We start from the raw sequence: 16,055 nt of genomic DNA on the forward strand, positions 1-16,055 counted from the left end.
GCTCCGGAGCCAGGAGGGCCCAGGCCGAGAGACGTCTTCTGTGGCCACGCCCCTCGGAGCCTCAGCTGCCCCTGGGCCCACAGGGATCTGAGGGCTCCAGGCATCCTCTGCAGAGCACCTCCAACAGGTGGTTCCCCTCCCCCTGCTTTGTACGTGGCATGCGGGGCTTCCACTGCTAAAATGAAAACCCCGAATTTCCTAGATGGAAGGTGAGGGCCAGAGCTCAGCGTCCCCGACTCCCCACCCAGGGCTCTTCCCCCGCCTCTTTGCAACCTCTGTCTAACGAGCTTCAAGGCCACTCCTAAGGGAGCTGGCACAGCAGCTGTCATCTAAACCCCGTATTACTCCACAGTCTCAGCCTGCAGTCAGGCCTCGGAACTCAGCGCGCTCCCTGCCCGACCACAACAACACCCTACGGTATCACAGTCCTTGGGCCGCACTTCCTCAAACTCAACTAGGTAAGAATCACCTCCTGGACTTCTTACACTGCAAACCCTCAGGACAACCCTGGAGACTCCAACCCAGTAGCTCTGGGTGGTCTGAGCTTGTCTGCAACCACTGCCCAGGTGACTCCTAAGGCCCTCCTCACCCCCAGGCCAGAAGTACCCTGTTTCCCCAGCAGGAATGAAACTCAGATGCCACTGGAAGTTGGACGAGCGTATGCCTTTCCAGCTATTTTTCACTTTCAAGGGAGACATGGGAACCAGGCTGGAGAGACCAGGGCCGGCATGTGGCCCAGAGCTGGCAAGGCTGCCCTCTGGGCTCAAGCAGGAGCTGCTAGGATGCCGGCTCTGCCACATCTGAGAGCGAGCCAGATGTTCAAGGGCTTTCAATCTCAGAGGATCGAATATTTGCAAACGAAGCCACTGACAAAGGATTAATCTCCAAAATTTACAAGCAGCCCATGCAGCTCAATACCAAAAAAACAAACAACCCAATCCAAAAATGGGCAGAACACCTAAATAGACATTTCTCCAAAGAAGATATACAGATTGCCAACAAACACATGAAAGGATGCTCAACATCACTAATCATTAGAGAAATGCAAATCAAAACTACAATGAGATATCACCTCACACCGGTCAGAATGGCCATCATCAAAAAATCTACAAACAATAAATGCTGGAGAGGGTGTGGAGAAAAGGGAACGCTCTTGCACTGTTGGTGGAATGTAAATTGATACAGCCACTATGGAGAACAGTATGGAGGTTCCTAAAAAAACTAAAAGTAGAAATACCATACGACACAGCAATCCCACTACTGGGCATATACCCTGAGAAAACCATAATTCAAAGAGTCATGTACCACAATGTTCACTGCCACTCTATTTACAATAGCCAGGACATGGAAGCAACCTAAGTGTCCGTCAACAGATTAATGGATAAAGACGATGTGGCACATATATACAATGGAATATTACTCAGCCATAAAAAGAAACGAAATTGAGTTATCTGTAGTGAGGTGGATGGACCCAGAGTCTGTCATACAGAGTGAAGTAAGTCAGAAGGAGAAAAACAAATACCGCATGCTAACACATATATATGGAATCTAAAAAAAAAAAAAAAAATGGTTCTGAAGAACCTAGGGGCTGGACAGGAATAAAGACGCAGACATAGAGAATGGACCTGAGGACACGGGGAGGGGGAAGCGTAAGCTGGGACGAAGTGAGAGAGTGGCATGGACATATATACACTACCAAATGTAAAACAGATAGCTAGTGGGAAGCAGCCGCATAGCACAGGGAGATCAGCTCGGTGCTTGGTGACCACCTAGAGGGGTGGGATAGGGAGAGTGGGAGGGAGACGCAAGAGGGAGGAGATATGGGGATGTATGTATATGTATAGCTGATTCACTTTGTTATAAAGCAGAAATTAACACACCATTGTAAAGCAATTATACTCTAATAAAAGATATTAAAAAAAAAAATCTCAAGAGAATCGTCCCTGGCTGACAGTTCATAACAGAGATTAAAACCTTCTCTTGGGGGACTTCCCTGGTGGTGCAGTGGTTAAGAATCCACCTGCCAATGCAGGGGACACGGGTTCGAGCCCTGGTCCGGGAAGATCCCACATGCCACGGAGCAACTAAGCCCGTGCGCCACAACTACTGAGCCTGCGCTCTAGAGCCCGTGAGCCACAACTACTGAAGCCTGCACGCCTAGAGCCTGTACTCTGCAACAATGAGAAGCCCTCACACCCCATCCAATAGTAGACCCTGCTCGCCACAACTAGAGAAAGCCTGCGCACAGCAATGAAGACCCAACGCAGCCAATAAATAAATAAATAAATAAAATAAAATCTATTAAAAAAAAAAACCCTTCTCTTGGAATCAGCAATATTAAATGGTTAAAAGATTGACATTTACATAAATCCAGTACGGCCTCTTGACATCCGAAAAAGAGCTCCTGCCCCGTAATCGTTTCCAGGCACTGGTGAAACACATTGCTTTTGGAAACCCGTATCTCATTTTGCTGACAGTACGTAAACACTGACTCTCATTACAGTTTATTTTTAATAAACAAGTCCCACTGTGTCTCTTCCAGCTGCTAAAGATCCCCCTCAGGGCAGTTTCCTAGGATGAGATAAACTGCTATTTAGAGCAAATTATTTCTCATTGTTTTTTCCTGACCCACGTGTAAGTAAGCGTATAGAAGCAGGGCTTTGACCTAGCTGAAAAAATCCAGCCATAAGTTGAAGGGAAAAATGATTCTAATGCCATTTCTCTGTTACTCTTTCCTCTTCAGATCTGACATTGCAGGATAAGGGATACACAATGGTTAGCCGTAAGGAGAATAAGATTCTGCTTCTGTGCCTCGCTAAATAATTCTATTAATTCCTGCCCTAAATTTGTCCTGGGTTGAATGTGAGTCAGTAGCAGAAAACTGCTAATAGATTCCAATGGCAAATACTCTCTTTCTAGAAGTGTTTTCATTTAAATTGACGTCTAGCTTCTTGGTCCCTGTCTCTAAGCACGTCGCTACCAAAGCGCAATCACACCAGACCCGACAGGCGCTGGGGCGCCGCCTGCAGCTACCTGTCTGCAGGTACAGGTCCCCATTTGTCCTGATGATCCAGGCCGTGTCATCGCTCAGGGCCACAAACACCGCCTGGGGCAGAGCTTCGTACCAGTGACGCTTCCCCTTGATGGTCACTTTTCCACAAGCAAAGGCTCGGTTAGATTTCTGTTCAATCTTCCAGAGAAGGGCTCCTGTGGAAATAAAAATTATATTCACTGTCCAATAAATACTGAGAATTTTCACCCCCAGAAGTCCATTCTGGGTGCTGTGGGGAAGAGAGATTTCTACAACACAGCCCCCTTTGCTTCCACCCCGACTGGGGAAAGAGCCTGTGGCGCCGAGGTCTGAACCCCTGCCACCACCCCCCACCGTGTGGCTTGGGCGTCATGTCACTCAGTGTCTCCAAGCCTCATTTCCTCATCTGTGAAACGGGATCGCCTGCCCCGTACAGGCTGCTAGGAAGGCTGCAGGTGAGACTGTATCAGGGACACGGCACATAGAGCTGGCGCATCAGAGGCACTCATCACACGGAAGACAGGCAGCACCAGCACTGCTAGGTGTGCCAGGTGAGGACCCAAGTGACCTTCAGGAGGCGCAGTCAGTGCCCTGAGAGAGGCCAAAAGTCCTACAGGGATTCAAAGGGAGTGGGTCAATTCTGGACCAGCCACATGGACAAGGTGCAGATGGAAAGGAAGCACTTGAGCTGGGCTGTCCCTTTTTTCACTTGGAAAGGGACTGTGATACATACAAGAAGGGGAGGAGAGGAGAAGGGCAGACCGGAAGGCCGTCTATGGAGGTGCAGGTGGCGTCTAAGAAACCGCCGGAGTCACCGAGAGCACTGAGGGCTGGACGAGAGGGTCTGGCACGAGGCACCGAGGCAGGTGTGGGAAGCGAGGCAGCTGGCCAAGCCCGCGGCCGCCGCGGTGCCCGTGCTGGACGGGGCCCTGCAGGACCGCTCGGCCCGAGCACCAACCCTGGTGGAGACAGAGCTCCTGCTAGAGCAGCGCGGGGCTGAACGGTTTGGAAACACACAGTAATTCACATAATCAGGAAAAAACCAAAGTTTATACGTGGCTGGGGAGACGGACCCAAAGGTAACTGAGAGGAAAAGAATTGAAACCCGTGATTATATAAAGCCAGCTAATGGGACAGGCTATTATCTTAGTCTCTAAGGAAAACTATTTTTCAAAGAGGTAAAGAGATAGATAGAACAAAACAACCCTGAACAAACTGGTATTTTACACAGTGACAAAGACCAGGAGACTTAGAGGAAATCCATCTCAAAGCACAGAGGGCGAGGGGAGGTCACAGGCTCAGTGTCGTCTGCCTTGCGTTCCAACGTCCTAACAGTGAACCAGCTACGATACACACACACACTTCTGTTCCACTCGCCATCCGCCAGATAGGTAAAGCGGCCAACGTTGTGACAAACAAGCAAATTATTCTGCATAGATGAGGGGGTAGAACCTCATCCAGGAAGCATCTGCTCCAGCTCACTGAAAATGGCCTGATCATGGCATGAAGGAAGGAAGGCATTTTCTTTTCACAGTCAGGGAGTAGATTATTCACCCAAAGCATATATATATAGCTCATTACAGAATAATTTCTAAGAAAGAAACCAAACAATCCAAACTTATCCAACACAACCACGGGCCCATCTTCATTAGTTCAGTTGCTTTAAAGCAACATTAAGGGACTTCCCTGGCGGCGCAGTGGTTCAGAATCCGCCTGCCAGTGCAGGGGACACGGGTTCGAGCCCTGGTCCGGGAAGATCCCACATGCCGCCGAGCAACTAAGCCTGTGCGCCACAACTACTAAGCCTGCGCTCTAGAGCCCACGAGCCACAACGACTGAGCCCACGTGCCACAACTACTGAGGCCCGCGCACCTAGAGCCCGTACTCCACAAGAGAAGCCCGCACACCGCAACGAAGAGTAGCCCCCGCTCGCTGCAACTAGAGAAAGCCCGCGCACAGCAACGAAGACCCAATGCAGCCAAAAATAAATAAATAAATAAGTTTTAAAACAACAACACTAAGAAATAGAAACAGATTTACTTTTATAAGGCATTTGTATGTTAATATTTCTAAAAAAAAAAAAAAACTCAAAAATGCAAGCTATTTGTATAACTTACAAAACATGTTCGTGTGTTACCACTGCAATTAATAAAAAACCAAAAACTGAACTGCAATTACACTATTTTCAGTTGATGTCAAATGCAGCAATCCGCGTTCTTTGGAGAAAACCCCTCAAACCTGCGGGAAAAGGCAAGTCTGCTGAATGGACTGGTCCCTGTGTGCTCGGGCGTCTACACCTGGGGCAAGAAGCAGGGAGCTGGGAGGCGAACCTGAGGGCGAGACTGCCACCTGCTGGACGGCATCTTCAAACTTCTGCCAGCGCAGCCCAGCGCCCGGCAACGCGCTGCAGAACAGACCGCCTTTGTAGTCCAGGCACCAAATGTACTTCTCGGAGACCGCCAAGCTGAGAATGCCGTAGCCCGGCCCGGAGTAACCCATCCAGCTTTCTGCAAACTAACAAGGACAGAGCCTGCTGAGTTCTGCGGCAGAGGACACAGCTGCATGTCAATAAGAAAAGTGTGCAGTCACTTAAGTCGGCCCTCTATCTCTGGACCAGCTCTAACAGAAACATTGTGAAGTGGGAGCGGCTGTCCCCTACATAACGTTCCTGGATAACACTCTGTCACAGATACTACAACCTCTTCCCTCACCTAGTGCTACATTCAAAGGATCTGGTTTTATTCTACAGGTATACCTCACTTCCCACTTGTATGCAAATTGATTTTTTGTACAGCTAATCATTACAGATGTGTTAGGAGAAATGGCACTACCACTATCTTTGTTTTTTTCACCGTATTTTTTTAAGCGCTGATCCAATCATCGGACACGTGGCACATCACGTGGTTGATGGAAATCTGGCCAAGACACTGCCTGACTGAATCTTGTAGACTAAGGTTTAGGTGTTAGGGTTCTTTTAAAAATCAAAGCTAAATAAAGTGTGCACTTTAACAGCTTTCCAAAACTGAAAAAGAAACCCACGTATTTTGCACAATCACCCACACATGGACGTTCACTGCTTCACAGACTATGGCACCCAACCCCTCTCGATCTGGCCCTGGCTCACCAGGACACGCCTTACCCACCCCCCAACCCAACACAATGTGGCTTTCCAGCTCTCTGGAGGGGGACAAGTGGGGGAGCGGTGAAGGCTGGGGGAGGTCCTCAAAGTACCAGGTGCCCCCTCACCTAGGACTTTTCTAAAGTTCTGGCCTAGAATGCCAACCGCCCACGCCCTCGGCCTCAGCTGCTCGGCTCCTGCCATGGTTGGTGGGCACCGCACCCCGCCTGCACTTTGTTCATCACCATCGCCCGAGTCCCACTCAACTGGGAGGATCTGCACACGTGTCCAGGACTCTGAGATCCACGACTGCCTGTCACGGGCACTGCAGTGTCCCCAGCACCTGACGCAGAGTCTGGCAGCCGAAGGCACTCACGAAAGGGTGAATGCGCGGAAGACTGAGTGAAAGGGCATTTTGTCTTACAACAAGTAAGCAGGACGTTTCACTTTCGAGGCAGGACAGACAGCACAGAGGTTTGAGAGAGAGGGCCCTGGGCCACCCTGGCCCCACCTGCCATGTGACCTGGTGAAAGCCATTTAACTGTCTGAGTCTCCACTTCCTCCTGTGAAACGGGAGCACCTAGTTGGTGGGTTTTGTTTTTAGAGAAGTATATGAGTTAAACTTGTAAAGTGCTTAGCATGGCACCTGGCACGTGGTGAGAGCTGCCCCAATGCCACACATCATTAGGACGGAGAGAATCCAGAGGCACATCTGGGGAAAGCACACATGGCTATAAGTTCACACACATAATCCACACCTCACATCCACTTAGCAGGAAGGGTTACAATACACAGTTTTGAAACCAAATACAGCTAAATAATAATTACTTGCTAAGGAAAACAAGCACTTTTTAAAAGCCACTTTTTTACATAAAATGACCAAGAATAGCTAATAATCGTCTCTTAATTGCCCAGGCTAGGTAGAACCCGACCCAGGAAACTGGACACTCGAAACCTGGTTTCTCCACAGCCTGCAGGGGAGCCCTGGCGCCGCTGTTTGGAGGTCAGGGAGACACGGCTCCTCGAGACGCGTGTCTGAGGGGCAGCGCCTTCCCCTCCACAGGTGGATGGGCCTCTCGCCACTGGTTTCTGGGAGCTGCCCCCAGGCCAACCCAGCCGTCCTCTGGGATGACTAGCACTAGCTGCCCGTGCTGGGCCGGCCCCGCCAGAATCAACAAGGAGAGGCTGCTTTTGTTGGTAAAGTGGGTAACTGAGCAGGGGTGACAGGTCAGCAGGAGTCCAAGCCATTCTAGATCCCTGCGCTGGAAATCCCCCAAAGCCAGACTTCCAAACACCTGGCATACAGGTTTTACAGTAGGAATATAATTTCTTTGCATAAACAGAAAAATATAATCAGTTTGCCAATGATTTCCCTTAAGAAAGGAGCGCACCTACCTCCTCTGACTTCAGCAGCCCGGGCTCGTCTGTGCCCGGCGGGCGCAGGTCCTGCAGGGAGCGGCTCCCTGCCAGCTCTGTCACGCTCGTCTCCGAGGACGAAGAGGGCAGCCCGTGGGCATAGATGTCCTCCTCGTCACTGGACGTCAACGCCTGGTCCCGTGAGGGCTGCTCACGGGCGCTGGCCACCGAGGCAGAGACCCAGCGAGGCCGTCGTCCTCCTGCGCTCCCCAAGTCACATTCGGACGCAGCCACTGCTTGCTGGCCTGTGTCATCGTCAGTAACAGCATGCCGGGGACTCGAGCCGAGGTGGCCTGGGGCCCCCAGGTGCCTCAGGAAGCCCTGCTCTTCACTGGGCTCCTCAGCTCTGGTCCCTGGAAGCCACCGCTCAGCGCCGGGAGCCCAGCTGAGGCTGGAAGGCACCGGGGGTGAGCCCGGGAGGGGGGCTTCCGGAAGAGTGCTCTGGGGCTCAGCAGGCTCCATGCCCCCCGCCTCCCGGGCCTCCGCTGAGCTGCCCTGCTCTCGGCAGGGTGACTGTGCGCTCCCTGGCCCACCGCTCACGGGACAGGGCTCCTCTTCGAGTTCCGCAATGTCATCACCCCCTTCCGCGTCCTCCCTCGGATGCCAGGGTGAACGCAACACCCCGCTAGGCGGCTGCGTCTCGCCTGCGCCGTCACATGGTGGGATTTCGGTTCTTCCGTCACCTTCTTCCTTCAATGAGTCAGGGGCGGGGAGGGGCACCTCCAAGACACTAAATGTTTCGGGGTCGCTGTATTCTGGCAGGACACTGTTGGCCTCACCGCTGAGACTGCACTCCTGGTCAGGAGACCCTGTGCTGGACTGATCCACGATGCTGCCCAAACTCGAGGTGGTGGACAGCAGGTCCGTGTTCAGGGACTGGGGGCTATCGCCAGGACACTCCCAGCAGGGAGTCGATTCAAGGGAACTGGGGCAGGTAGTCCCGCTTCCACCTTCTGTTTAAAAGAAGAACGTTTAACATTAGGCATGAATCTAGTAAGACACTAACTAAAAAACAAAATTTTGGCTTAAGATAAAAGCATTTTAAATGAAGGATATCTAATTGGTGAAGAATAAATCTCTTAAGTACAAATTATCTCAGTGCAGGGATGTTTTAAATGGATGCAAATACTGTACACACTGATGGGCTCTGAGGCCTCCTTCAAGAAATGTTAACTGGGGCTTCCCTGGTGGCGCAGTGGTTGAGAATCCGCCTGCCAATGCAGGGGACACGGGTTCGAGCCCTGGTCTGGGAAGATCCCACATGCCGCGGAGCAACTAGGCCCGTGAGCCACAATTACTGAGCCTGCGCGTCTGGAGCCTGTGCTCCGCAACAAGAGAGGCCGCGACAGTGAGAGGGCCGCGACAGCGAGAGGCCCGCGCACCGCAATGAAGAGTGGCCCCCGCTCGCCGCAACTAGAGAAAGCCCTCTCACAGAAACGAAGACCCAACACAGCCAAAAATAAATATAAGAATAAAATAAATAAATAAAAGATTACTATAAAAAAAATGTTAACTAAGAAAAACAAAGGAACAAATGGATCACCAACCAATTTCTTTTAATTATTAAAATGCTAAGGGATCTGATAACATTTTCCTTCGATATCGCAGTGATCTTTAGCTAGAGAGGCTCAATAGGCACCAAGGAGTAAAAAATTTTTAAAAATTCAGTGTTAAATCCCATATCTGGGAATTCCCTGGTGGTTCAGTGGTTAGGACTCCATGCTTCCACTGCCAAGGGCCCAGGTTCAATCCCTGGTTGGGGAACTAAGATCCTGCAAGCCGTGCAGTGCGGCCTAAAAAAAAAAAAAAAGAAAAGAGAAAAAAAAGCCCGTATCTGATGACATACCCTACACTAAACATAAATTGATCCATCTAAAGATTTCCATGACCTTCCTTCCAGGTTCATAGAATCTCTGGTCTAATAAATGATGTACATGAATAAACTGAAATTTTTACTTAAATATTGGAAAGTATAACACCCAGACCTGTTAAGCAGGGCGGTATGTTACATATAGTTTAATGCTTTACGTGTGTGTATAACGTATAAATATTTCACAGTAAAACTCCTTCGAGGAGGAAAGACATCCGCTTTCTGTGCTTTCCAGCGAACGGGCAGTGCTCACTCGGCAAGCAGCAGCCTTCCCAGAGAGTTTGGTACAAGGCCCCACAGGGGCGGAAGGAGGTCGTGTGTGCTCGGCCGTGGATGGTACCTGTCTTCTTCTTCCTCTTCTTCTTCTTCACTTTGAGAGGCTTCACAATGAGCTCTTGGTCGAAGTCCTCCGAGCTGATCACGCTGAATCTCTTCGAGGTGAGCTGGCTGCTCTTGCCCAGCTCGGGAGCTGCCTGCGGCCCAGAGCCGCTGTCGGTGGAGTTGAGCGAGCTGCTCCGGCTCCTGGGCTCGCTGGCCACGGAGCTGGCCACAGAAGAGCCTCTGAGCCTCGTCTCGGAAGGCGTGGCCCCCGGCGGCTTCTCCGCACGCTGCCCATGGACTTGCTCTGGGCATCCCGACGTCTCCAGACCGTCCCGCACTGAGAAAGAAGAGTCAGTTTTACCATGGTTACTGGAGGGAAAGATGGAGTGCTCTTATTAAGGTTTGCCAGCCCTAAATACCAGCCTGCTAAATTCAGAGAAACCAGCGAAACTAAAAGAATTGTACAACAGGTTCCAACACATGGTTTTTGTTCTCCAGGAAGTTCATGTATCAAAATCAGTAAAATAACTCACAGCAGCTGTCTTCTGTAAATAACTCAAAGTAAGGGACTATCATAAGGTAGAGCATTTCTCACTTCAACTCACAAATAATATATAAAGGCGAGATGCCTATTAAAAAAGGGCTTAGAAAAAAAAATAATAATAAGGAAGAAAAAAGGGCTTAGAGGGAATTCCCTGGTGGTGCAGTGGTTAGGACTCCGTGCTTTCACTGCCGGGGCCCCCGGGGTGCAGCCAAAAGACAACTACTCCAGGGGCCTTTGAAAAACACACACGTACCTATAATAAAAATTCTCGAAGTTCAAGGAGGGAAAGGTAATTTTTCACTAGCGCAAACTCAAAACAGAGGAGTTCATTACAGGAGTCCGTGTGCGAAGAGAGAGAGCAGAGCAGGACTGGCAGTGGGATGGTGGGTCCTGGCGCTCTGTCCCCACCTCCATGGACACGTCCTCCTCTCACCACGACACTAGGAGGTTCCAGCCACAGGACCCTCAGCACAGGACTGGGGCCCATTTTGATCCATCCAGCCATCTTTTTGTTACTGAGTACCTACTGCGTGCCAGACGCGTTCTAAGCATGGAGACACGGCCCTCACCCAGATGGGCGGGCATTCCTGCCTCGACCAGGGGCCACGAGGGCCGCCTGCAGGCTCCAGAGCGCACAGTGGGGACGAGCAGGGCAGGGAAGGGACTCGCAGAAGGTCACACAAGATCACACAGGCAGATCTTGGTCTGGAGCTGCACCGTCCAGTACAATAGCCACCAGCCGTGTAGCTATTTAAATTCAAATTCACAGACATGAAACAAAACTTAAAATCCAGTTCCTCAGCTGCACTCAGCACATTTCGAGTACTCGGCAGCCACGTGTGGGCAGTGCAGTTTCAGAGCATCTTCACGCCTGCAGGAAGTCTACTGGCCTCGTGGCTCCTGGTCACTTCTCCCCTGTAAGCGGCACTGCCCCTTGGTGACACTGTTAAGGCCCCCAGCTCACAGGCTCAAGAGTAGAGCTCACTCCCTTTCTATGAAAGTTACGACCCTGGAATGATGTTCGCCCCAACCTGCCCTCTGTGACTTAAGAGGTAATTCACTCTCTTCTTGCCATCTCTTGGGAGATTATAAATTCAGGACAGAGACAGCTAGTACTTCATTTTCGTCTTTTTGAGGCTAAACATCTGGCTAAAGTGAGGCTGTTTTTTATATTCTCCGAGCAGCCAAACCTCGTATTCTAACGTTTAAAAGACAAACGCTATAGCCGTGTCCCAGGCAGGCCGCTCCCTCCCGTGCTGGAGGGAGGGAGCCCCACTTCCTGCCCAGGATCCCCGCTGCCTCTCTTGCGGTCACTCAGACATGAGCTGACGCTGGTCAGAGTAGAAACACCGAGGATGGTCCTGTGGCCAAGAGACCCGAGGGACGCAGTGGCGTGCCCACAGCCAGGGCACAGGGCGGGCCCTCCTGACTAACCTGACGAGGCAGGGGAAACAGCGGCTGGAGCGGAAATCTGGATGGTGACTTGGGGCTTGTCACGCACTACCCCAATCCTCAATTTTCTAATCTGTGAAAGGAGGACACCATTGACTAACATGCTAGGGTCTTCTTCAAACCATGTGCTGTGTTAGGGCCACAAGGTGAGTCACGAGAGCCTTACAATCAAAAATCTAATCTTTTGTACGGTAAGTGGTAAGTCAATGACTGTGAAGTCAAGGAGCAGCAGGAAAGGGGCCCCCAGGAACGCGGTGAGGAGAGACTGACTCAACTACGGCAACTGGAAGAAGTTATCAAAAGCGCAGCGATACCGACCGAGTCTTGAATGATGAGGGGGAGGGGTGCAGAGGGCAGCACCCGAGGAGGGCAGGCCTCGTCGGGGAGACCCAGGCAGCAGTGTCAGGACAGGGGCACAGCGAGCGAGGGAGGGCCAAGGCCGCTCCAGCCCCAGGGAGGAAGGCGGCCTGGCTGGGGAAAGGCGGGGGCAGGACGCCTGTGCAACTGCCTGGTGAACTTCAGAGGCCCCACGAGGCGCTGGCATCTGTGGGCACCGCCCTCACCTCGGGCATCGGGCCCTCCCGCACCGGGCTGTTCGGAGGACTGGACGAGATGGTGAATGTTAAGCGCTTAGCAGAGTCTCTGGAAGATGGCGAGCACAACTCAGTGATGACAAGGCGGGGAGGGGCAGCGGGGCAGGGGCCACACGGCTGTTGTTGCGACCACCAGGAACAGACACATAAAGTACCATGGCCGTGTGCATGCACGGCAACACAGAGTAAGGTTCTCTGCTCATTAGAATTTGGGCTTAAATATGAATTACCAAAAAAAAAAGTCAAAAGCACAGAGAATAATCAATACTACAAGGAAGAACTATGTTAAAGGTAAAAAAACGTGTTCCAGGTGACAGATTGAAATGTTCTAAAATCTTAGGCATCAATCCCACAGGCTGTCTCAGAGTGTCGGACGGAGATCAGTCAGGTGGGTGTCGAGTTCTCCTTCCTACTCACCCAACCTCCCCAACCTCCAGACCCACAGAAGCAACTCCACCAAATGTGAGACCCTGGCTGATGTAAGCCTGAAAGCAGGTAACCTTCAAGAAAAGTATCACAAACCATCTTTTCAGAATCAAAGGAAACCCTCTGAACACCTCGTTTCGAAAAAGCTACAATCATTTAACGAGCAAAAAAATGGTACGTTTTATACATCACAAACTGTAATTACATACATTTTATAACAAATTTTGTAACAAATACATTTTATAACAAACACATTTTATAACATTTTACAACAAATACAAACCTATTGATGCTAGTCCTTCAGGCCTGCTTGAAATTCTTATAATGTTCCTGTCTCCCTTTAAGAAAAATATTTCATTTTCTGTGCAGGAAACAGACACGATATCACCTGATCCTTCCAAACCAGCAATTGTGGCCTGTCCAAAAAAAAAAAAAAAAAAAAAAGATCACAAAACCAGGCAATAGTAATAGTTCAAATCGTACAAGCATGTGTAGGAATCCAAATAAGTCAAACAACTGCTCTTCGTTATCATGACTTTTGAAACTTAGAGTAATTCAATCCAAAGTTAGGTAACATCTGACGGATGTGTGACCGAGTCGTACCCCCTGCCAGTAAATTTATGAGACTGAGCGAGCAGTCTCTCCCCGCCTCTCGGCCACCCTCTGAACCGGTCCCCGCCTTGCTCCCCGCTCCCTCACTGCCCTCATCTGGCTTCAGGTGCATCAATTGGCCAGTCCGCCCTGTTCCTCCACGACGTCCCGCGCTCTGCTTGAATTCTTTTCCTGACCCTTGCTCACTGGGAGAGTTCCAACTTGATTCAGAGGCCGCCTCCTTGGGAAGCGTCCCTGACAAGCTCACCCTCCTCAGCAATGCCCAGGACTCTTCAGAGCTCACAGCACTTTACACAAACCCCCAGCTGGCACGTCTCTCCTGGGCTGGAATGTGTGCTGGCAGGTCTAGGTCCCCTACCGTGCGGAGTCCTGTGGGAGAAACTAGTAGGCATTGCAACCCTTGGTTTTTGAATGAATAAGTGAGGGAGGGAGGATTCCCCTAATGTCACCTGAAAGCAGACAGCAAACAAAACACAGGACATCCTTGACTTAAAAAAAAATTCTTGCTTCTCAGTCAACAGTGCAAATAAGAGACTAGTTCATTATAGAAGAGAAAGTGAGTCTAAGTCCTTTGTAAATTCTTAACAATCCTGACAGTAGTTTGAAAGCTTTCAATCATGTTGCCATGTTCAGACTGTCTGCTCATGACCAGGTCCTTTGTCTCCACTTCTCCATCTATAAGATGAAGTTAATTATACCTACTGGGGAAAGCCCTGGGTAAGTGCTCAGAAGAGAGGAACTGATGTCCAATTACACCGCATCTTGACCCCGCCAATTAACAAGTGCACATTAAGTTCAAAGAGTACCCAGAAAAAGAAGAAAAGCTGTGTTCTCTACACCTGGGGAAGAATACAAAAATGTCTTTCAAAACGTTCCTTAAGAAAAGAAACAAACTCAGGGCTAAAAGGCACCTTGGTGATTACCTAACCCAACTCACCAGTCCCCTCCCCATGTTCCAGGTAGGGAAACCAAGCCAGGCAGATGAGAGACTCCTGGTTATAGGTAGAACCAGACCAGAATCTCCCAGGAAGAAGAAAAAGGTCAGTTTTTCTTTCTACTAAACCAGTAGTACCAGGCATGGCTGATAACAATCATTAAGAAGCCTTGTAGACGAATTTCATTTTCTATTCACACAACTAAGAAAACCCTTTGATTTCTACAGTGAAGCGCTGCTTATAAAGAAAAGGGCGTCTGCTAGAGGCCTGCTGACTTCAAGAAGGAAGAACGTGAGCAGGATGGGGGTGGGGCGTGGGGTGAGGAGATGACTTACAAAACAGCAAAAGCTCTGCTCTTAAGAATAAACTGAAACTACACAGTCTTGTTTTTTTTTAATTCCTAATTCCACCCCTGTTGGCAATAATTTCTTATCATCCTGATTTAAACAGAAATTGTTTCCTACCATGATTTAATAATGCTGGAAAAAAAAATAATGCTGGAAAGTTGTCCAAATACATCATTAAGTGGGGAAAAAAATGGCAAAACAATGTGGCTCCATTTGGGTAGGAGAAATAAGGGTAAAAGAACAGGGTGGAAAGAAAGCTAGAGAAAGAGCCCCCTGCCCAACTCAGCGTCGCCCTGCGGAGGCCTTGGGGAATGAGTCCCTACCTTACTGTTTCCGTCATGTTTGAGTTTTCATTTAATACGCTCACAGTAATTTGGTAGTCAGAAAACACGTGATCCAAAGAAATTATAAAGAACAAGTTTAATTTTGTGCTTAAATAAAACACACACACACTTTCTTAGCAGGGCACAGGACTACGAATATTTAAACCAAATATTTTTTCAAATCTACAAAAACAATCAAAACTTCATTTGGATTCCTTGACTGGCCCAATGGAAAAAGCAAAGCATCAGAATCAACACTGTTCCTTCTGTCATCTGAGAAATGAAGCAGAATAGTCTATAAACATTCTCTTGCCTCTAGACACCAAAGATGGGGTACAATCCCTTTACTTACCTGGTTGACAGTGTCTAGAAGATAAATACTATATTCATTCCAACTCAACACCCAGCCTTCTTGAAAGAAACATGAAACAAGCCCCAGGTGTTTCTCGGGTGAGCTGCAACTTCCCCTGTCAGAGGATTCCAGGCGCGGGTAAAGCTCGAAAGGCTTGACTCCTCCAGCAAAGACATCTTTTAAGATAAACGTGGCCTGAACGGTCCCATGGATGTCAGCCTTCCACAGCCGGAGCCCAGGCCGTGATGCGTACAAGGTTAGATCGCTTTGCTTACAAAGTCCTGGTATAAAACAAGCACCAAATTTCCCAGTGCTGAAATGACAAGAAAAAAAGGAGGAAAGAAAGAAAGAAAATGGACTGATTTAAAGTGCTAGCTGTCAACCCCCGATATTAACTCTAACAAGAATTTCTGGACTAAGCCAAAACAAGATTGATTCTTTTTCGAACCCTTTTCTACAGTGTGTTTTTTGGTTAACTGAACCGCCTGGCCAGCCCTGAGGCCACAGAGGAGCCGGTCTCTGTCGTGCACCCCCTGCAGCGTCCTCAGAAGCGTGCGCCCCGCTGAGCACACACTCCGGTTACTGCACACAGTGTATTTTTTTTTTAAATCATGCTGTTACAGTTTTTAATGTATGAAATCTGAAACAATTCAGATTTATCACTGACAAAGTGATAAATACATACCTAGATCAATTTCTTAGGTTAAGTTGTGGC

At 49.4% G+C, this 16,055-nt stretch overlaps 1 protein-coding gene across 3 annotated transcripts in view; it reads right to left on the reverse strand.

The window, feature by feature from the left end:
• Positions 1–16,055, reverse strand: part of TECPR2 (tectonin beta-propeller repeat containing 2) — a 96,653-nt gene that overhangs the window by 45,533 nt on the left and 35,065 nt on the right. For all 3 annotated transcript variants that reach the window (XM_068540247.1, XM_068540257.1, XM_068540266.1), the window contains exons 6-11: positions 15,341–15,653; positions 13,055–13,187; positions 9,776–10,093; positions 7,545–8,518; positions 5,362–5,545; positions 3,034–3,207 (exon numbers count right to left, since the gene is read on the reverse strand). In XM_068540247.1, the coding sequence (XP_068396348.1) occupies positions 3,034–3,207; positions 5,362–5,545; positions 7,545–8,518; positions 9,776–10,093; positions 13,055–13,187; positions 15,341–15,653 (2,096 nt within the window). The remainder of the gene's footprint in view (positions 1–3,033; positions 3,208–5,361; positions 5,546–7,544; positions 8,519–9,775; positions 10,094–13,054; positions 13,188–15,340; positions 15,654–16,055) is intronic.

Source organism: Eschrichtius robustus, chromosome 1 (assembly GCF_028021215.1).
Source record: "Eschrichtius robustus isolate mEscRob2 chromosome 1, mEscRob2.pri, whole genome shotgun sequence".
Lineage (NCBI taxonomy): Eukaryota > Metazoa > Chordata > Mammalia > Artiodactyla > Eschrichtiidae > Eschrichtius > Eschrichtius robustus.